Here is a 24,117-nt window from a genome sequence, read left to right as displayed (position 1 = left end):
TACCTTAAGACGTGTTTATACAACTTGCATAATTACTTGGCATCTACTGTTAATACAGACTATGCCTAATTTGAGGTCTACACTTTTATGGTGACTACCTCCATTATTTCATTATGCACATGAGATCTGTACAACATCAATAATACAAGATTTATCTTGTCTCTATTTTGCATCCCATAATTACAACACACCACAACATTTTAATAACTTAAAATGTTTTGATGGTTTGCCTCGTGTAGGATCAATGACCGTCAAAGAGTTTGATTTGCTTGCTCTCGATGGCCACAATTATCCCACATGGGCTGTGGACGTAAAGGTTAGTTGTGCGTCCAGTGGACTTTATCGAGCTGTGTTACCACCCGAAGAGGGTGTTGCACCACTTGAAGATCAACATGTATACACGGCCCTATATCTCATTAGGAGCCATATTCATCCTGACCTTAAGGATGAATACTTGTTGGAAGAGAACCCACGAAATCTATAGAATTCTCTTAAGCAACGCTATGAACAACAAAAGGCACTTGTCCTGCCTGCGGCCAACTATGAGTGGACGCAACTTCGCTTATAGGATTTTAAAACTGTGAGTGATTGCAACCATGTTGTACATAGGATTTGCTCAAAGTTGCAATTCTACGAGAAAGAACCTACAGATGCGGATAAAATAGAAAAAGACTATGTCTACTATGCTTCCCTCTGAAAGGATTCTTCAACAACAATACCGTGAAAGGCGTTTCTAGGTTTATTATGAGCTTATACAAACTTTACTTGAGGCCGAAAAATATTCTGAACTTATGGTTTGGAATAATCAGCAGCGCCCTGTAGGGTCTGCTCCATTGCCTGAAGTACATGTTTACACTTAGAATAAACCCAAATTTGATGGTGGGCTTTCTAAGACCCATCCTCAGGGAAATTCCAAGAAAGGTAAAAAAACAACGCAGACGCAATAAGAAATCCCAAACTCATGTTTCCAACAAGGGTAAGAACATTTCCAAACACAGGAATGACAAACCTGTGTGTTAGAAGTGTGGTTGTTATAACCATATTACAAAGAAATGTCGTACCCCAAGTCATCTTGTTGATCTCTACTTAAAGTCTGTGGGTCGGGGACGTGTTGCACCAGGACAGAAGTATGAAGCCCACTTCAACATTCGACCTGACACCACTAGGAATGAGGTTGGTTCTTCACAATAAGTTCTAATGGAACCAAGCAACAACAACATACGAGGAGACCAGGATCTTGCTGATACAGGGAATATGGTCGTGGAAAATGCATCAAACAACATATTTGGAGACTTTGAATAGGCTTCCAATCCCTTAGATTCTCATGTCTTTATGTCCTAGTGATTATAATAGTTAAAATTATTATGTCCTATGTGTTGTAAATATTTAATAATGTCATCACTATTTAGTTTGAATACCCAATAAATGTATTGTACACATTTGATGTATTGTACACATTTGATATTCAATAAATAAAGTATGTATTCTATATATCATCAAAGAGTTTCATATCAAATTCTTTATTTATATATAGTTTCTACGGGGGGTCAATCTAATGGAGGAGGAATTATGCCTAGTGGACAGTGGTACCACTAATTCTATACTTAGAGAAACAAAATATTTTCAAACTCTTACAAAAAGACAAAGAAATGGTTTGACAATCGCCGGGCGCGATGCTACAATAGTTGGCTCTGGTCGTGCCACTATTGTACTCCCCATGGGTACCCAAATTACAATTAAGATGCATTATTGTATCCTGATTCAAAGCGTACCTTGTTAAGTTATAGAGATATCCGTCAAAATGGTTTTCATATAGAAACCCATGATGACAATAATGAGGAAATTCTCCTTGTTACTAAAAATAGCGGATATGGCAAACGAATTATTGAGAAAATTCCCTCTTTTCCGTCCGGATTGTACTACACATACATCAAACCCGTACCGCATGTTGCGTACAAGGTAATTTTTCAGAATGTTGATGCATTCAAAATTTGGCATGAACACCTTGGCCATCCTGGTATAGGGATGATGCGAAAATTTATCAGCAATTTGAAAGGTCATGAGTTAAATACTGCTAAATTCCTAAAATCTTCAGATTTTATGTGCACTTCATGCACTATAGGGAAATTGATCGTACGGCCATCACCCGTTAAGATCCAAAATGAGCCACTAATTTTTTTTGAACGCATTCAAGGAGATATTTGTGGCCCCATACAACCAATGTCTAGACCGTTCAGGTACTTTATGGTTCTAATAGATGCATCTACTAGATGGTCTCATGTGTGTCTTTTGTCCACACGTAACCATGCATTTGCAAAAATTATTGCTCAAGTTATTAGACTTAGAGCACATCATCCTGAACATCAAATTCAATCAATTCGAATGGACAATGCTGCTGAATTTTCCTCAAAGGCTTTCAACGATTATTGTATGGCTTTGGGAATTCAAGTTTAGCACTCTGTCCCATATGTCCACACACAAAATGGTTTAGCAGAATCTCTTATTAAGAGAATTAAACTCATTGCAAGACTGTTATTATAAAATTGCAACCTACCAACTTCATGTTGGGGTCATACAGTCTTACATGCTGCTGACTTAATTCAATTGCAACCAACTGCATATCACGTAGTCTCCTCATTGCAATTAGTACGTGGGAATATACCAAATATTTCTCATATGCAAAAATTCCGGTTGCGCTGTATACGTACCGATCTCACTACCTAAGCGTACTTCTATGGGTCCACATAGGAAACTTGGTATCTATGTGGGATATCAATCTCCATCAATTATCAACTACCTCGAGCCTCTTACAGGGGACTTATTCACGGCCCGATACGTTGACTGCATATTTAATAAGGACCATTTCTCAGGCATTAGGGGAGATTTCAAGTACCAAAATGAATGCTAGGAAATCATCTAGAATGCCCAAGGCATTCCCCCCTCAGATCCACGTACTCTAGAGACTAAACAACAAGTTTAGAAAATCATAAACTTGCAACATATTGCAAATAACCTGCCAAAAGCATTTACTGATTATAAAGATGTCACTAAATTCTCTTATCATGCTCGCAATGCGCCCGAAAGAGTGGAGGTACCAATAAAAATCATTCAACTCCCACTTCCAAAGAAGAGGGGGAGAAGTACGGCCGCTCCTAAGGATAATGCTACAAGTAAGCGTATGAGGATATCGAGGGCTAAATCCTCCAAATCAGTAAATCCAAGCCAACCTTAAGTTGGTAGACACCCAATAGTGGATAAAAATCCAACATCAGGACCAAATCCACAACCCGAATCAACGGTGCATCTAAATTCTAATCCTGGGATATTGGAACACCCTGACTCCATAGTTTTGGGAAATGTTGAGTCAAATAATGGGGTGAAAGAAATTTCCATCAATTACATAGATTCTAGAGAATCATACGATCGTAAGACTACTGTTGTCGACATGTACTTCTCCGCAGCAATTGCAGAAATCTTTCTTAATGATCTAGATCCCAAGACCATGGCAGAGTGCAAAAAGCGCTCGGACTGGGCTCAATGGAAAGAAGCAATTCAAGCTGAGATAGCCTCGCTCACTAGAAGAGGGGTATTCACATCTGCAATACCTACACCTTCTAAAGTCTTTCCTGTAGGCTTTAAATGGGTTTTCGTCCGAAAACGGAATGAGAACAATGAGGTGGTGAGATATAAAGCGAGGCTAGTAGCACAAGGGTTCACGCAGAGACCCGACATTGATTACAATGAAACCTATTCTCCAGTAATGAGTGGAATTACTTTTCGATACTTAATATCATTGGTAGTTCAAAATCATCTATCTATGCAGTTGATGGATGTGGTGACAGCATACCTATATGGGTCACTTGATTCGGACATATACATGAAGGTTCCCGATGGAATCCAAATTCTAAATCCAAACGCAAATCGCAACATGTATTGTATAAAACTACAAAAGTCATTATATGGCTTGAAGCAGTTAGGACGAATGTGGTACAACCGACTGAGGGAATTCCTTCTAAAGAAAGGATACACTAACAATGATGATTGCCCATGTGTTTTCATTAAGAAATCTCGAACAGGATTTTGTATTATATCCGTGTATGTTGATGATTTAAATATCATTGGTAGCCCAAAGGAATATAGATGAAGCACCCAAACATCTAAAGAGGGAATTAGAGATGAAGGATTTAGGTTAAGGACCAAGTATTGCCGTAGGCTTACAACTTGAGCACCGTCCTTCAGGGATTTTAGTACATCAATCAGCCTATATCCAAAAAATATTGGAGAAATTAAATATGGATAAATTATACCCTAATAAAACTCCGATGGTTGTTTGTTCCTTAGAAATAGGGAAAGATCCATTTAGACCACGGGATATTGGGGAAAAGATATTGGGACCAGAGATCTCATATCTCAGTGTCATTGGTGCACTTATATATCTTGCAAATTGCATCAGGCCTGATATCGCTATTTATAGTGAACTTATTAGCTAGGCATAGTGCAGGACCTAACTCGCCGTCATTGGACGGGAGCGAAGTGTATCCTCAGATACCTTAATGGCACAAAGGATCTTGATTTATTCTTCAAGAAAAATCATGATCCCAGTATGATTGGTTATACTGATGCAGGTTACTTATCTGATCCTCATAACGAAAAATCCCAAACAGGATTTGTATTCCTACATGGAGGTACTGCTATTTCATGGAAGTCTTCTAAGCAGACTCTGACAGTGACCTCTACTAATCATTCTAAAATTATTGCTCTATACGAGGCATCACGAGAATGTGTATGACTTCGTAGAATGATTAACCACATACAACAGTCATGTGGTATTGGTTCAATTAAATCACCTATAATTATCTATGAAGATAATTTCACTTGTGTTACACAGATGCAATCAGGTTACATAAAGAGCAATATCACTAAGCATATTGTTTCTAAACTATTTTATCCCCATGAATTACAAGAAAACGGGAAAATAAACATCTTGCAAATCAAGTCATGTGATAATCTCGTTGACCTATTTACTAAGTCCTAACCAACTTCTGTGTTTCAAAAATTGGTGCATGGAATTGGTATGCGGCAACTTCGAGATTTGCTAGAATCAGGGGGAGACATCTCATAAATGTTGACATATACTAGCATCATATTATACTCTTTTCTTTCACAAGTTTTACTTACAAGGTTTCTTATTAAAGTTTTTAATGAGGTAATATTAACATAAATATGTGTCATATTTTCACTTTTTCCCACTCATATATGCTACTTTCTGGGGTTTTTAATATGATACCAATGACATAATGATTTATTTAAATCACACTCATATATGCTACTTTCTCATTATTTTCCTATAAGATTTAAAGGAGTTTTTATAGCATATCTATACATACATATTTCTCAGATTTTTCCCACAGGGTTTTTCGAGGAATTCAAGCATACAGCTGCATTGATCTCAAAGAAGATTCGATCAAGGGGGAGTGTTACGAAATGGTGTCTGTTCCTAACAGACACTAGTGATCTCATCAACAGATAGCAGTTAGTTAGTATAGCAGTTAGCACTACGAAGGGGCATGTCCCTTCGGATAGTAGACTGTTCCAATGAACAGTTATATTTTCCCGAATAGTCACATCCGTACGGCGTACGTACAACCCTTCACTTGTATATATATCTAAGAGATCAATGAGAGCAATAGTTTTTTTTTTAAATCTTGTTCATTTTCATTCACTTTCAACAGGGAGGAGGAAGCCAAGGGATAAGTTATTTTTTAATATACATGCAGGGCGGGAGCGAGCAGCGAGGATGAAAAAGCCATCCGATGTTTGTGCAATCTATCGGAAACCTTACGTTTCTAGGAAATGATATTCACATTTATGGCTATAAAATAATTTATTACAAAAATACATTTCATAAATAATTTAATGATATTTATTTGGTATCACAAATATTGGTATTTTTTATCTATGGTTAGTCAAAGGAACTAAAACGTGACACTGCTAGAATTTCACTTGGGAGTAGTAGAACTTCCCGGTCACAAAGAAGCGCATGAGTGCAGGACCACGTACCGTTAGTGTCCAAACGCTAGTAAACCCACAACAGATCCTTTTCGATTAGCAAGCACAACGGCCCAAGAGCTCAGATACAGTGTAGAATTTCAAACGGGAAACGAAATTGGCGGTGTGATACAGATCGCATGCGTATAGACCATTTGTACCACTGTACTAGGTACCATGTCCGTCGCCTCATCTTTGTTCAAAGCAGAATGACATGTGCAAACCAGGGCTCAAATTCAAATGCTGGTGGCAAAGAATGCTACAGGTTGACTAGCTGCGCTTAAAAAGTAATTCTATACGGCAACTCAAGGTAGTCAGAAAAAACTAATGGCCCAACATAGAACCATACAAGTGTTCACCTCTACAAGAATCACAAAAAAAAAAAAAATCAGGTGAGGAAGAAAGGGGAACAAAATGAATACAACGGGAAAAGTTTCCTCCCATAATACAGATTGCTGCTTGATGCTTGAACCCCCACCACTGCAGCCCCCACCAAGCCAAAAGCATCAACCAGTTAGAGATAAGTGAGAAACTGAGAACACAATCCAGTCCTTCCAGCTGTAGTAGGTATACACTTGAATCATGATGCGGCAAAGCAGCCCGCAACAGCCAAAGTGCCATGGGCAAAAATAATAAGAATAGCACACGGAGGGATTCCAGCCAAAAAATATCTGCAACCAGGAAACTGCACCTATCTATCAAACCTTTGCTGCAGATCCACATCACTTTTGCATCACAGGAAATAGTCAGGTGTCCTACGAGTTACATCTGGCTCTCCCCTTCTTGGGGCTGGCTCAAACTGCAGAATCACACACCAGAACCCATAAGATGCCACAGTAACCATGAAATAGCAGAGGACGAAACAAAAATATGAAATCAATTATCAATGAGCACTGTTCCAAGAGCTCTCAATGAGACAATGACCATGAGAGACAAACTGTCAAAGGACAAATTTCAAAGATGGAGATCAAGACAGCATGAAAAGATGAGAATATTTTAAGGTGTAAAAAACAGTAAATCCAGCATTTTCGCTAGTATTCATAACAAAATACTGAAACCAAAGCTTATATGTACTTTATTTGTACTAAGCAAGTAGAAAGTACCAGTCAAAATAAAGTATCATCACGAATAAGTTTAAAGTTTGCACTTGATTTCCTGATTATGTTTTGGTATCCTCTGAACTATATCTTTTCAATGCCATTCAATCTCATCAACTCAATTATTTTGTCCTGCTTGAAGTGAGGGTAACATTTTCTTTTCTTTTCGACAATTGTTCATGTAATTGGATAAAAAGATAAGTGAGTTATAAATTATCACAAAGCCTGCTCAGACAAAGAAGCTGATGTAGCCAAGATATTACCTGGATGAAAGTATGCTCCCTGCAATCATCCACTTCTAAGATTGATGCCATGTTCCCACAGCGGTAGCAATAATTAGGTGCACTAAATATAGTCACAACTTTTTGCTCCTGTTTAATGAATAAAGGTATTGATCAAATAGGGCATTGGGACCCAAAAAACTGTATGCTTCCGGAAGAAACACTTACATGAGCCCAATTGAATCCCTCCATAACCAATTGGTGAGCTCTAGCAATAAGCCTTAGGCTATTGGTATGGTTGAACTGCTCTGATATATCCTGGAACAACAGTATTTGGTGGTGTCAATACAAACGGTGATACATGGTACACACCACTAAAATTTGTTTAAGGACAAAATAGTTCATGTACCTGTCCGAAGGTATACCCAGCACCACGTGGAGAAATACCCCAACCACATCGATCATCTGGATCAGACCACAGAAGATCACACATTGGACCTTCATGAGGAACTTCTTGGATGCGGTCGAAGTTGCGGATGTTGTCAAGGGTCTCAATGGATGGTGATAATCCACCATGCAAGCAAAATATTTCTGACTCGACCTATGAAAAGAACAAACAAACTGAATGGGATTTTCACTAGATACGCATGCCAATCATCCTAAATAAGAGACAATACTCACCAATGCAGTCAAGGGGAAGCAATCAAATAGATCTGTAAAGGTTTTCCAGACATTTGCATTTCCATACCTACAATGACCACATGACATATCTTGTAAGCTTATACGTTTCACAAAAGGAGGGTGGTATGGTCAATTTAGTTTGGACATAGGACAAGCATACAACAATAAGTTACATAAACTATCACGCAAAATAGACCATGGGCAGTATGGATCATCAAATAGCTTTACATGGTAACTGGAAAAATAGATTTTTGCTTAAAAAGTTCTCCTTGCTATCCATTGATACTTTGGATCATCATCACGATATAGAAATCCCGACAAATGTAGTATTTCTCACAGCATTTGTCATAAGATAAAACTTTGAATAACCTCATACATATTAAGACAAACATAAGTTGCAGGCATACAATGTAGGATATGGGTGTCGTTAAATACTAGCTGGGCCCAGCAGAAATATATCCTTAGGTATGTTCTAACCAACAATTTTCCAGAATGCACTAGTTTTCAAGGACACAAAGTGGTGATTTGGCAGTGAAGCAATTATTAATTAAGCCCTTTACTAATACTTCCAAAATCCTGCTTAGTGATATCAGAATTAAAAAATCCACAGTATGTACAGTAACCTAAGAGAAGACACTCACTTCCTTAAGCATTCATCATAAAACCCATAAACTTGAGTAATCTGCAAATAATTTCACTAAAAACTTTAGTTTGTACAGCTGATAACAGAGAATTGAGTGATGCAGCAAGAAACATGAACAATTTGTCAAACAAGAAATTGTATACCTGTCGGCTTTCATGGTTTCCTCTGAGAATGGTGATCCTCTGAGGATATCATTTGCACTTGCATTTCATAAACATGAGCATCATTCATCCATTCATGAGCTTAGATTGTTTGGAACATGCTTTTGAAATTGTAACATATGTTTATATTCCATGTGTGTTTGTTTTATGAAATGGATAGTGTGCAACACTCAAGTGCAATATGTGCAACTCACTCTTGAAACATGTCACATACTTTAGTGAAACATGGTTAGTTAGTACTATGCAACAAACTCATGAAACATGGCTTTGAAACAAAAGTAGCAATTCACTTATTTTTCCTTGTTTCAATGCATGTGATGCTCAATTTTGGTGTGATCAATGTGTGGTGTGGTTAATTATCCCCTAAAACACCTTGACTACACTTAGGATGTCTAATGGAACAATGTTTATGTTAATGACTTTGCCTAATTATGCTTCTAGGGTTTAGTTTGACTAGGTGCTCCTCTTGAGTGCTTTTGTTTGACTAAACTAGAACAGTGCCATAGAGTGTTTGCATATCTAAGCAACCTAAAGCAAAGTTGTATCAAATTATATATGGAACAAACTTTGTTTAGAGGTCAAGTCATGAAAATGTGTGGAACATCCCCAAACATGGCCCACAAGGCAGATTTGGGTGCTGATTCAAATCTACAATTTTTCTAAGTCAAAAATCAAATTCCAGTTTCATCGGCTCAACTTTGGCATGATTTTACTCTACATTGGTTGAGAATTAGACTATGATCCTTTAATAGGAATTGTAGCTGTATATAAGGCTTTAATTGTTGTTAAGACTATTTGCTCTGAAGAGCCACGATTTAGGAGTTTGAACACTGTGAAATCACGCTGTCAGGCCGGTACCCCTCGCGCTGATGACTGAATCACCTCATGCTACAGTGCCGACCATGTTCAGGATTCGAATGCCACATGGCCACGTCACCATTGTGCCATGGGCTAGGCCACGTCGAGTTAAGTGTGGCACATCATGCCCGAGCTTGCCCGTGACCCCTGCACTCTCATTTCCTCGCCTGGTTGTCCCTTCACACGTAGCGCTCGCCCACAATAGCCGCAGCAGCGCCAAGATCCCACCGTCACCATTGCCAGCACCTAGCTCACGCCTTGCTCAATCGCCACCACAGCAGCTCCTCCTCCGACCCTACAACATCACCACACCTGCATTGCTCGCTAAAGTCGTCCGATGAGCCGTTGTGCCACGCGCGGACCTCGCCAGTGTTTCGCTGCCATGTTGTCATCGTGGCCGTACCGTATCTGACCACCATGGTTCACGTTAGTCGGTGTAATAGATTCATCATAGTCTATTGATGCTCATACCTTGGATCGAGCCCTCACCGCCAGCTTCGGTGTCTCACCGTTGTTCCACACCGCCCCCATAGTCGATAGCTCCGGCAATAGGTCTAGCTAGGTAGCTTAATCGGTGCGGGATGTAGTGGGCATGCTTGTAGTACCTGTCGTCGTCAACCGAGAGAGAAGCGCCGTCGGTGAGCTCCGTCGATCCCGCGCCGATCCCGACGCCGTGCCTAGTATTTTGGTGCCGATGACGGGCGGGTCTGGTTGACCGATGGACCCCCCGGTTGTCAATGACCTCGGTCAGAAAGGATAGTTCATTTATTTCATGATTTACATGCAACTTTGGAAAAATCATAAGTGCAGTTATAGAGGTCCAATTTGGTGAACCAAATTTTGTTGTGTTCCTTATGAAGTGTAGTATTTAGGAAAATATAACATGAACACTTGTAGTAAAGTTTCTGGAAGAATTAAATTACAACATTAAAATGTGTTTTTTAAATGAATGCAAATTTGTTTTAATCCATATCTAGAGTTCCAGTGCTCCATAAAATTATTAAATTTGTATGGTGAGTTGTTCTTGATGAGTAGAAGCTCTGGTAAAAATTGAGAGTCAGTGCATGAAGAGTTTTTTGAGTTATTAATTTCCCTTTTATAATTAGGTGACCCTTGTGTGTATTTTAATAAGTAATATGTGAATCCAATGCTCATGAAATTTATTGGAGGTTGCCATGGTACCTTAAGGATGCTAAGAAAAATATTGTTTCTGTTGTTTGACACTTTTCAATAGGGTTTCTAATTTAGGCCAAAATGAACCTTGCTGCCTTGTCATTTTTGTGTAGGGTGTTATATTTGTTCAAATGATGTGAAATTTATACAATAGTCTATTGGAGACATTTATAAGCTTCTGTAATTTTTGTGGAATTTTTGTACAATTTGGATATGTGTTTATTATTTAACCTAATTATCTAAATAAATTAATAAAGGTATGAAAATAATTTATTTAGGAATGGTCACTATATTTTCTAGTGTTCATTTGATATATGTTAACTGTTGGTAACATTGGTAGTGCTCATAGTGCTATTCTTGTATGTAATGAAATATTATTTTTACTATAATTCACTTATAGTGATTTTCTGGATAGATTTTAGAGTTAAGCAAATTAACTGGTGAAGATGAAATTTTTAGGAATCTTGTCTAAACTAAAGTTGTATATAACTCACTTAACTAGCTTGTGTTAAATTTTCATAGCATTTGGCTAAATAGTTTTTGAGTTATGCCTGTTCAAAGTTGGCCTTCAGAAATTATAGCTCTCTGGAATTTCTGGACCAAATTTGATAAATGTGCCTGTTTTGCCCTGTTAACTTGGGAATCATGCTGAGAGGTTTAAATATGAATTGTAGACAATTTCATAATATTTCCATATTATCTTGTTTCATGTCTTTTGGATTAGTACAACTCCATTTATGAGTAAAACTAGTTGCTGTTGTTTGCAGCATTGACTCTGTGATTACAGTGAATAACTTGTTTGCTTGCTGTGAGTTGATGTGATGATTTAGATGCTAGGCTAATTAAGATAACTTGTTAGTTGCAGGTGCTAGACCTCTTACTGAAGATGAATAAGTTTATCTTAGGTTGTTAGAGCTTGGTGAGTGTGTAGTTCTTGTTTTCTAAAAGAGTTATGCACCTACTCAGTAAAATAGATGTTAATCTTGTATCATCGTGTCTTTCATACGTCCATCCATACATGGCTATACATTTCATCATCGCCTTCCATCTCTTGTGCATGCATGATTCTTATACTATGCATATGCATGCAATAGGTGTTTCGGAGGGAGTCACGCTTCTAGAATTCGAGCAAGAACTTCCGGAGGAGCAGGTAGCAAGCTCTGGAGCAGGAGGTGTAGGCCCCCAAAGAAGGAGCCAACGAAGAAGTTCTTGAGTGTCCTGATCACCAACCTTCATCTTTTCTGAAAGGCAGCCCCGGAGCATTCTAAGTCTTCTATGTTTTGAAAATAGTTACTTTGAGTATCTTTAATTGTTGATGCATTAAGCGATAGGCATTGGATACAAACACTTGTTGCATATATATATCTATTCCTTGTCCAATAAACGTACCCTAAATCCTATTTAGGTCCAGCAGCGAATCAAAGCTTAGCCTTGCTTAGACTGGTAAAAGTCAGGTGATTTCATGTCACCTACAAGTTAGGATGATGTCTGATCACGGTTGACTATATTTGCTATCGTGGAAATATCCATGTGTTAATAATGAATGGAGACTGGGCGGGATGTCGATAGAGAAAGCAACAAGGCAAGGAGGTCTTGGGTGTGGATCTACCCCCATCTGTGTCGGTTAAGGACCGATTCGTTGTACGTCCTCATGTCATGTTGAACGCAGCCTAACACTTAGCTAGCCGGATAAGTCGTTCCAACTATGAAGCCGAGTAGCTCAACTCAGGCCAAGACCACAAGTAGTTCCGTGCACTCTAGATGGTAGTAAGGATATGCAGAGAGCCATTGGCGTAAGCCCCAGGGTGGGTTAGAGTCCCGATCACCCTTGACAGAGTGGTTCTCTGATTGTGTGGCGCTGATCGTACCCACAATTTTAATTTGGTTCCTGAGTTGTACCAAAGGTGACTTGATTACGACCCTGATGGGGGAAGCAGGGTTTGTGTTAGGAATACCCCTCTAGTTGGATAGGAATCGATTTGAATTGCCGTCTCTCCCGGATAGTGAGAACTTGACTGAGTAGCGGCAATATAGATTCACTAAATTTAAAGATATGTTTAAATGATGATGATGATGATGATGATGATAATGAGCCATGAAATACCTGATATGGTTATTATTGTTTGCAACTTAATCAAGTGATTGATTAGTACAATTGCTAATATAGATGGTAGGTAATGGCTAAAAGTCACTGCTAGTATAGGTGAATAATGCTAATGATTACTCAAGCTTTTATGCAAAAAGGTTGTCCAGCAAGATCCACTGATAAAGCCTTGCATACTCCTTGGTGTCATTTATTTTTGGTTTATGACGGGTAAGTCTAGCTAAGTACATTCTCATACTCAGGGTTTATTCCCCATTGTTGCAGATGACGTGCTCTATAACGGCTACTACAAGTATTGTCTCCACCCTGCGGGGAATGAAGACTAGATCATGGGGCATGATCGTCTATGCTATCTTATCATGTTGCTTTTGCTGGATATGACTATGGAACTGGCTTATATTTGAACTAAGTGTGTGTGAGTGTCTCAAACTACTTTGCTTCCACTTTTTATGAACTCGTGTTGTAATAACTATGGGAACTCCAATGGATGAGGGTACTTGTGAACTACTTGTGAAATGGATGTAACATGTGGCTTGTTATGTGAATCACTACGATCTTAGTTGTATGCAAGTTGGTTTGAAATCCTTCGTGGTTTCAGTTGACTACTGGGTTATATGGGTTCAAGTATGATGGTTTGATCACTCCGATGATTGCTTTCATACTTATGCTCTTATAAATTGGTCGGTTCTGTTACAACTTGTGGATGATATGCTGAGCTTCTAAGGAGGCGAGTACCAAGATAGTGCTACAGTTGTTCCCAGAAACAAGAGACAAAAACTAACCCTCTATTAGAGATGATAGTAAGGGGAACTCCATGTAGGGTCACAATCTGATCAAAATATATCTCAGCATACTTCTTGGCTGTATATTTAGTGTCCACCAGGATAAAATGAACAGACTTAGTGAGACAGTCCACAATGACCCAAATAGAATCATAACCCTTGGATGTGCGGGGCAAACTCACCACAAAGTCCATGGAGATATCTTTCCATTTCCAAACAGGAATGGGCAAGGGCTGCAAATATCCCAGAGTACGCATATGATCTACTTTAACTCTACTACAAGTGTCGCACTCCATGACGTACTAGGCGATGTCCTGCTTCATGTTGGACCACCAGTACAAGTGACGTAAATCATGATACATCTTGTTGCTGCCAGGATGGATAGATAGCTTTGAATGATGGGCTTCATTCAAAATCTTCCTTCTTAGATCCTCATTTGATGGAACCACCAATCTATCTTTGTATCTCACTACTCCTTGCTCATCAATACTAAAGTGAGGACCACGCCCTTCGGCAATTAATTTCTTGATGGGAGGAATTTCTAGAGTGTCTTGCCTCTGCTCTAGAATAATCTGCTCCAGCAATTCTGAGGTTAAGGCAATGTGAGCCAGCACCTCTGCATGGTTGAGAGACAAAGGTGTTTCTTCAACCTGATATGACTTTCAGCTCAAAGCATCAGCTACCACATTGGCCTTTCGTAGGTGGTAATGTACCTCCAAGTTATAATCCTTGATCAATTCCAACCATCTCCTTTGCCTCATGTTCAGCTCAGACTGAGTGAAAATGTACTTGAGGCTCTTATGATCTATAAAGATGTATACTTTGTTGCCCAACAAATAATGCCTCTAAATTTTTAGAGCGTGGACCACAGCAACAAGCTCTAAATCATGAGTGGGGTAATTCACTTTGTGCTTTTCAGTTGGTGCGAAGCATAAGCTATCACACGCCCATCCTGTATAAGCACACATCCCAACCTTGTCTTTGAGGCATCACAATATACATCAAAAGGTCTGTCAATATCTGGTTGGGCCAACATAGGAGCAGTGGTCAGAAATGTCTTCAAAGCTTGGAAGGCTTCTTCACAGGCTAGGCTCCAGTCAAACTTGGCTTCTTTTTGGAGCAGCTTGGTCATTGGTTGAGCTATCTTGGAGAAATCCAGGATGAAACACCGATAGTACCCAGCTAGACCAAGGAACTGACGAATCTAGGTGCATAGACTTGGGAGACTTCCAATTCAACACATCTTGCACCTTGCTGGGATCTTAAGAAATGTCGTCAGGTGTCAACACATGCCCCAAAAACTGCACTCGATCTAACCAGAATTTACACTTACCAAATTTAGCATACAACTTGTGTTCCCTCAATCGAGTCAGTGTAATCCAAAGGTGTTGTGCATGCTCTTCATCGTCCTTGGAATATATCAGGATATCATCAATGAACACCACAACAAACTTGTCTAGCTCCAGCATAAGACTGAATTCATCAGGTAAAAGAAGAATGCAGGAGCGTTGGTGAGACCAAAAGACATTACTAGGTATTCATACAACCCATACCTAGTAGAAAATACTATCTTTGGTATATCATGTGGTCTAATCTTGATCTAATGATAGCCTAAACGGAGGTCAATCTTAGAGAACACCTTAGCACTAGCTAGCTGATCGAACAAAGTATCTATGCGAGGCAAAGGATACTTGTTCTTAATTGTTACCACATTAAGAGGGCGGTAATCCACACACATCCAAAGAGTGCCATCCTTCTTCTTCACAAAATGTCTAGACAACCCCATGGTGAAGAGCTAGGACGGATGAAACTTTTTCCAACAATTCTTCCAGCTACTTCTTCATTTCAGCCAACTACTTTGGAGACATGCGGTACAGGCGTTGAGAGATAGGAGCAGTACTAGGCTCTAGCTCAATGGAAAATTCCACCTCTCTGTCAGGAACTCACATACCACAGGAATAGAGGTAAGATCAGGAGAGGCTTCAACATGAGTAGCTGTTTACACCAACATTTGGAAGAAGAGTCATAGGGACTCGAAAGCTCCCAAGATCATGTCATCAAGGAATCAATTGCGTGTAGATTAGAACCAGCTGATTCAGATGCAAAACTGGAATCGGCTTTCTTCAGATAGCGCCAGCGGATAATGATAAAGGCTATGATCGGCGCTAGAACGAGGCATGTTGGACTCTACAAAAAGGGAAAGATTAGAGTCAAAGTTATCTTAAATTAGGAATGTTTTCTATAGGGTCAAAAATTGTGATGAGTCATGCATAGACAAGAGTCATGCACAGGTCCTGAGTATAAATATCAAACCCCAGCTATTGTAAGACACACAATCAATCCAATATACAAGTCATTTACTTTTTTGGCTCCGGCCACCCCTTAGGAGTAGGAGTAGAGTAGATCTCGGCGAGTTCTTTAGCAAGTACGACTGCATCGATCCAGTCGATCTCCACTGCTTGTTGTAAGTATCGTCATGGCTTATACCTCTGTTCGTACGGCTGCATCGATCCGGTCGACCTCCACTATGACTCTGGTATAAGTTAGTTATCGATTCTTGCCTAGTTCAAGTATGGCTGCATCGATCCGGTCGACCCCCACTGCATGAACTAGATCAAGGTCAAGTTATTGGCTCTACCTCAGAATGGCAGTCTTTGGTAGATTCATTAAGTTACCGATATTGCTTATTGCTTTCATTATTTATCTAAATTACAGCAATATCACTCTGCCCGATTGGGATTGATCTAGATAGGCCTTATATCTTATTTAGCCCATCGTTTGTTAATCTAAAACTAATCTAATCTACACGTTAAATGACGAGTTACGTTTTATCGACTGTTTTACGTCAATCTTGATCATGCATAGTGTGCGGTTAAAGCATGTTGCATCTTGAGTAGATTTATTGGCTAGCGAGAACCATTCCATGGCCCGTTATCATGGCCTATGTGATTCTACCTCACACCCCACTGTTAGCACCGTGGAGTGAGGATCGTTATTTGGTAGATCTATTCCTGATAAGGCATGACTTCTTATTGGTTGTTTTAGCCAATGTCGAGCGCTTTCACGAACAGTTCGCATCACGAGATCGTTGAAGTAGCGATAAGTTAAAAGATGTGTTAGCCCCATGATCTTATTATTGTATTACGGCCTGCATGATTCTATCTCATGCCCCACTGATATTAGTAATAAGTTAGGGTCATCGAGTCTATTGTTGTTTCTACGGCCTGCATGATTCTGCCTCATGCCCCACTAGTCATAGCGATAGATGAGATCTAATATGTTCATTAGATTTATTTCTATTAAATGGTTGAATGATGATGAATTGTTTCTTTTATAAAAGAGTTCGGTTACTTACAGTCATTGGCTTAGCATAAACCAATCATTATTGACATCTTATTGCCATTGATTAATATTTGCTCAAATAACGACATCTATCTTGAATGATAACCGATTCTTCTTATATAACCCAATGAGCTTTAACCGATTTATTCTCATAAATATGCTGGAATCAACTATTTAGTCGATCTCCTTTCATATCGGCTCTCAGCGCCGCACATTCAGGACTGTCTAGCAACACCGGCAAGTTCCACCCTTAATTACTGATAAGCTTTCTCTCCTTGTCAATTGTAGGGTCAAATTGACTGGCACGTCTCAGGAGGAGTGCGTAGGATCAACCACCCTTGCACTGAAGCTAGGCAGATCTCCAGCTCCATCGAGCGGACCCTTCCAGCTTGCTATGTGTGTCCTCGGCACGTGACAAAATTCTATGTCGACAGTAGCAATAGGTAAGACTGGATCTGAGGGTACAAGAAGAGACATCCTATCCTCAAAAGAAGGAAGTCATAACTCAACAATTCTCTGCTTCAAATCCAAGACTACCCCATACACCCGCAACCAATTTATTCCAAGAATAGCATCAATACCTTGCCCAGGCAGCACCATGAACTGGAGACAGTAGGTGTGAATGGCTAATACCAAGCTCACTATGTCCGTCCGAGTATTGATGCACATCTATGATGGATTCTATAGGCATACGGTATAGCCATAAGAGGTATATTGTGCCGGTCTTCAAATCCCATGCTCATGAATGAATGTGATGCACCAGAATCAAACAACACATAAGCTAGATGGGAATCAATGGTAAACATACCAGCCATCACCGATTTTTGCTACAATATTTGCTCAGCATCCATGAAATTCACCTATCCAGATTGGTTGACTCGCACTTTCTTCTTGATCAATGTCCGCGTGACTAGCCTAGAGTTAGCCGATGGTTGAGCAAACTGGGCTGGATGGTTTTGGGGACACTCTCGGGCATAGTGTCTATCCTTGCCACATTTGAAACAAGCACCCAACTTGTTTCCCTATCCCAGCCGAGGTGGGGCATGCTATCCTTGGGACTGCTGATGTGTCACCTGTTGAGTAGGTGAACGGTACTGTGTGGAAGAAGCCTGAGAAGTATGCTGGGGCTGTCGAAATGAATGCCCGCCTGATGATTGATAGGGCACCCGTCGAACAACCTATACTTTTTAGTGCTACAAAAATTACAGTGAGTACATAATAATCTAATTATTCTACAATAAAAATTTCATGGCTAAAGCTATCATCAATTTGCCACAAAGATTTCTACAAATATTAATCTACATAATACTAAGCTCTCTAATTTGAATTTATAAACCTATCATTATCATAGCTAACTGTAAACTAACTACACTAACAGATAGATGACATTTTTTGTGAACCTAACAAATTTTGTTTCACTATTTTTGGACATCTATAAGATTTACTACAAATTATCAAAGTTCAGCTCAAAACTAAATTGAATAAGCATTTATTACCTTACTAGAAAATGGAAAACCTAATTCTACCGCGTGGCCCAAAACGCGAGCAGCTCAGCCCAGTTCGGCGCAATGCGCGCGAGCGCGACGCACGGTGCGGCCTAGCCGGGCAATGACGGCCCACGACGTGGAGGCCTGCATGCGTCGGTCATCTTGCGAACATGTCCTCGGACTTCCCAATAATAGCGTGAGCACTAAGCGCACTATTCTAACAGTCAGCTAACTTACAACTTGACCCCTCCCCCTTTTCTTCTTTACCACGGCCATACCCTCGGCCTCCCACGCGTGCACCGGCACGGTGGCCCTAGCACCGGGCGGTTACGCTGGCCACACCAGTCCCTCCCCGCCCTATCTACAGAGATGATACCTTACTAGGCTTGAACGCGAAGCACTAGGCGAAGGAAGCATGAGTTGGGACACCGCAGTAAAGCCGCTCCACGACGGTGGAGCTCCTGCACTGAAACGACGACGTTTCGGTGAGCTACAACAACACCAGAGAACTTAGGGTAGCAAGTGAGCTCAAGGAACTCCCCACAGACACAAATGACGTGGTGGTTCGGCCAGAGGCGGCCCGAGCCGAGCTGGCCACGTGTGCATGGATGGTGTGGTGGCACATGGCGGTGGCAAGGCTGCGTTAAGGGAGGCTAGGCGGTGGTAGCGATTAGGCAAAGGTGCATAGGGTGACAAGCAGGTGTAGGCAAAGTTAGCGGTGCGGTGAATTAACATGAGCAACACTAGGTACGGAGCTTGCCTTCAACACATGCCACGGCGGTCTTAACGACCTGACAAGAGGAAAACTTCGAATTGGATCATGGCATAGCGAGGCTCGCTGCAAAGTGGGGTTGGGCGATTGGCTGACTACACGATGGAGCTACGGACGGGGTTAATTGGTCTAAGGTGGCTCCACTAGGCCGAATTTAGAGGAGCGGGTCCGGCGACCACGGTGACAGAGGAATAGGGGAGACAGGCAAGGCATGGCTCATCGCTGCCGTGGCAGGATGTGGTTGTCACTTCGGTGCACAATCATGTATGGCTATAGGGCAATGTGGAAATGACCAACGTGCTCAGGACGGTGGGCCGCACGGCTATAATTTGCAAATTGACAACGGTGGCTTGGCTCTACGCGCCGTAGTGGCATGGCGCTGGTTAGGGGAGGCAACAACGTAGTGTCACGACGAGCGCAGATGTGATGGCAAGGCAGGCGGGCAAGGCGACATGCGGGCAGGGCCAAGTGTGGCCACGCTCTCATGGTACCGCACAGGCGAGCGCGAGGCGGTAGGACGGTAGGCGAACGCGACGACGGTGGCAGAGCGCACGCGAGCGACTTCGCACAAGTGGCCATGGCTAGCAGCAGTGCAGTGGCGCGATGCGTGGGGTCAGCGACATGGTGAAGCGGCTCTAGTGGCCGAGCTAAGGCAATGGGCCCACGATGATGGCGGTGCTGGCCGAGCGGCCAGGTCGCTGGGCGCGACATGCATGTGCGTGTGTGGGTGCTTGCATGAGCGCAATAGTGGTGGTGCAGGCCCACGTGATGGTGCGCGCGTGCACGCTACGGGTAGGCCAGTGCCACATGCCAAGCCGAACTACAGCCTGGTGACCGCGGCCAGACACTACACCCGCTCGGGAATGTGCCTTGCACGCTTTTTAAAGCGTCCCCACAACCCACCTCAATGCTTCAATTGGTAAACCAACTATTTTACGCTCAAGATGCTATATCAAACTACTAAAACAAATCCTAAGACCATACCACTACTTAACCCGATTCTCCTATAAAAATTCTCAAACTTAGCTTCGTCGACCCATTTTCCGACTTAAGAAAATGACTAAGTTTTTGTTCGGATTCGCGTCAACTTTGTTTTCCAAGCTATTAAGTAAGCTATCTAGCGAATCCCATTCTCGACCACAAGTATTTCATCGCCACCTATGAAGTTTGTACTACAAACTTTATTAAAGTGCCGGGTATGCATTCTATAGCATTTTCGTTCAATGAAAATTTGTCTAGAACTCTAAGCAATATAACGCGACATAAAATATAACATTCATTTCGCGTTTTATATAAACATTTCAAGTCATAGAAATTTATTTACACATTATATTTCATACACTATCACATACACATGATGCACATGCTGTGTTTTAGCAAAAGATTGTACAGTGTAACACCGAGGGTGTTACATGCCTAGTTTAGAGTTAGAGTTTTAAGTTGCCTAATTCAGCCCCCCTCTTAGGCATCATGGTACCTTACAACAACCTTTTACACCCACCAATACCCATACCATATCCCTACCCTATCTCCATTTCTTTTCACCATTTTATCATGAGAGTGACAGTAATAATCACCTATTGTGAGTAACGGCAGGTTACTCACGCTACCGAAAAACCTAAGCATAGCAGCTACTCGACCTAAGCTAGTAGGACTCATAGGTAGGTATATCTATGCATGTAGTTTCAACAATAATCCTATAACATAAATGTACATCACATATATATATATATATAGTGATTATTCAAAATAAGGGTTATGCATCGGGGCTTGCCTTGGGTAGGCGGGGTGTCAGCTCAGTCAGTTAGTGGCGGCTCTAGGACCTCCTCCTATACGAGAACCTCCTCCTCATACTCCTCGATCACCTCCTCGTACTCCTGCTCACCTACGGTCATGAACTCCACCAACTCGTTCTCTACATGCATGCAATAAGGATGCAACACTTAGTATTATGGCAACAGCAACTCTTAAAATAACAATACATCTACCAAGCTACTAAGCTAACTCTAATGACTAAGATGCTAAGCTACCCATCCTTTCCACTAAACAGGTATGAAACATTCAAGTATTATCTTAGCAACTAAAATGCATTTCTTCTTTAATTAATGATTTAACGTATATTAAAATGAGGAGCACCTAACTACCTTATTTCTCAGTCTATTCTAGGGACACAAAAATTACAGTGAGCACATAATAATACAATGAACATACTGTAAAAATTTCATAGTCAAAGCTATTACCGATTTGCCATAAAAATTCCTACAAATACTAATCTAAATAATACAAAACACTCGCAATTGATTTAATAGGCCTCAGTATCAACTCAGTCATGCATAAGCTAACTATGGCATCAGATAGACAACATTTTTAGGAACTCAACAAAAATTTATTTCACAATTTTTGGTCACCTATGCGAATTGATATTAATTTTCAAAATTCAGCTAAAAAAATAAAATAAAAAGCTATTTCTAATTCCTTAAGAAAAGGAAAAACAAATTCCACCTGCGCGGCCCACCACCACGCGGATGCGGCCCACATGCGGGTGCGGCATGCGTGCGCACACACGGCCCACGCACACAGGCTGGACCACAGCGGAAGGGAGCTCGCACGCACGACACTTTTGCAAAAGTGCCCTTGCTCTTCCTAGTATTAACATCGCTCTTATGCACCCTATTCCTACAGTCAGGTCCTTTGCCAAAAGGCCCTCGCCCCCAATCATCTTTACATATGGCCGGTCCCCAACACCCCCACGCTCGCTGACGTGGCATCGGCTGGCATGGGACAGCCACGTCGGGCAACCGAGGGCCCCTCTGACTCACCTAGGAGGCCGACCCCCACCTATAGGACGACGCGTAACTTTAGGCAGTGGTTGGATGAGCTGGGACGCAGTAGAATGGCCTCTCCATGACGACGAGGACCCTGCGGCCGTGGGAGCCAAGTTTCGGTGAGCTATGGCCTTACAAAAATGGTAGAGACAGCGGGTGACTACCAATCACTCACAACAAACCTACCCATGGAGATGGTTTGGCCGGAGATGCCCTGAGTAGGGCTAGCCACATGCGATAGTGCCTTCCGGTGGTGCTCCACGGTGGCACGGACACATCAGCGGTGAAGTGAGGGCGGTAGTAGTTGGACGGAAGCACGTAGGGCGAGGAGGGAAGCAATGCGGGTGTAGTGGCATAAGCAATTGGACATGGGTGGAGGAATTGAGGTCTGCCCTCAGTCATGGCTAGGATACGGCCTTACCGGCACGCCGGAGGGAAAACGCCAAATTAGCGCCTGGTCGGGCCGCCATTATGGTTGTGCAGGTTCGGTTGGTGATAAAATGAGAGGGAAAAAGTGCAGGCGCCAGTAATTACTGAAAGGTGACCGCCTACTCGCTCACATGTGGGCACGATGCGGCAACGAGAACAGAGGAAGAGGAAGAGAGATGGTGCGGCAGGGCACGGCTTGGCTAGCCTTGGTGGCAAGCGGTCGATCGGACATGCGGCTGTGTCTATGCCCGAGCTATGCGACATGTGACCAAACCATGTGCATGTGCGGGATGGACAGGCATGGCATGGCCTACACGACCGCATCACCATTAAGGCGAGGCGATGGCACAAGCGGTCGAGGCATCCCACATGCACCAGGGGCAAGCGAGCAACCACGACGTAGCATGGTAGTGAGAAGGCAGTGTAGTGGTGCACGAATCATGATAATGAGGTAACAACGCCGGCGTGGCTCCACTGTGGCATGGGTGGCCATGCAGCGGGGCAACACGGCGAGCAGGCAGCGCCATGCCCGATGTCGCAAGCAACAGCAGCAACAACCCCACACTACTGAACTAAGGCGGCCAGGACGGGGCAGACGAGGCCAGCCAAGCACGGTAGCGCGCACATGCTCGGTCAAGCTTAGCAATGTCGAGGCTCCATGCAATGGTGACCGCGCCCACACGTCCAAGCAACCGAAACAAGTGCCATGCATGAATTTTAAAGCGTTCAACGCGACCAAACGCTTGCTCCTAAACCTAAATTGGGTTCACCATGCTCAAGATGGCACATGACACAACCAAATCGAGCTATAACACTACACCACTCCTTAACCCAATCTCTCACAATAAATTGCTAAACATATCAGTGTCTAACTGTTGGTAGACTTGAAAATTTCTAAGTTTTTGAGCTGAATTTGATTTCAAGTTCCGTTTCTAGACTATTAGAAACACCAGCTAGTAACATTATTTTTTGACCTCGAGTATTTCACTGTCATCTACAAAGTTTGTACTTCAAATTTTATTAAGATGACCCATATATGTTCTATAGCATTTTTGCTTAATAAAAATTTGTTTTCAACCTTAAGTGATATAAAATGACTATCGAATCAACTTTCATTTTGCAATTTTAGTTGATCATTTCAAGTTACAGAAATTGATCTACACACTTTATCACATGCATTAACACATAAACATGATGCTCATGATATGTTTTAGTAAATGATTTACGGTGTAACTCTGAGGGTGTTACACCGAGGGTGTTACACTCGGCAACGACGCCACCTGCATCCTCTCGGGCAGCGGTCGGGTCCAATGCTGGGGCACCATCTAGGTGCTGAACTAGTATAGGAACATGAATAAAAAAAGTAATTCAGTGAGCATACGGCAGCTGCCTATGACCTCTAAATCCCTCTGCAAGTGTATCCTCCATCTCAGAAAGAATGACATCCCATACATCAAACACTATCTGCTGCATCAGAGCGTTCAGTAGCCATGA

At 41.7% G+C, this 24,117-nt stretch overlaps 1 protein-coding gene across 1 annotated transcript; it reads right to left on the bottom strand.

Moving 5' to 3' along the window:
• Positions 1 to 6,263: 6,263 nt before the first annotated feature.
• On the bottom strand, positions 6,264 to 8,881 carry LOC136454737 (serine/threonine-protein phosphatase PP2A-2 catalytic subunit-like; the record flags this gene model as incomplete). The annotated part of the gene is made up of 7 exons (XM_066455049.1): positions 6,264 to 6,847; positions 7,409 to 7,516; positions 7,595 to 7,684; positions 7,776 to 7,967; positions 8,048 to 8,114; positions 8,689 to 8,729; positions 8,834 to 8,881. Coding segments are annotated over 7 exons (612 nt in total), but the record flags the coding sequence as incomplete, so codon positions are not given.
• Between the last annotated feature and the right edge of the window lie 15,236 nt (positions 8,882 to 24,117).

The sequence above is a fragment of the Miscanthus floridulus genome, chromosome 1 (assembly GCF_019320115.1).
Source record: "Miscanthus floridulus cultivar M001 chromosome 1, ASM1932011v1, whole genome shotgun sequence".
Classification (NCBI taxonomy): Eukaryota; Viridiplantae; Streptophyta; class Magnoliopsida; order Poales; family Poaceae; genus Miscanthus; species Miscanthus floridulus.
This window is presented reverse-complemented; position numbering and strand designations above follow the sequence as displayed.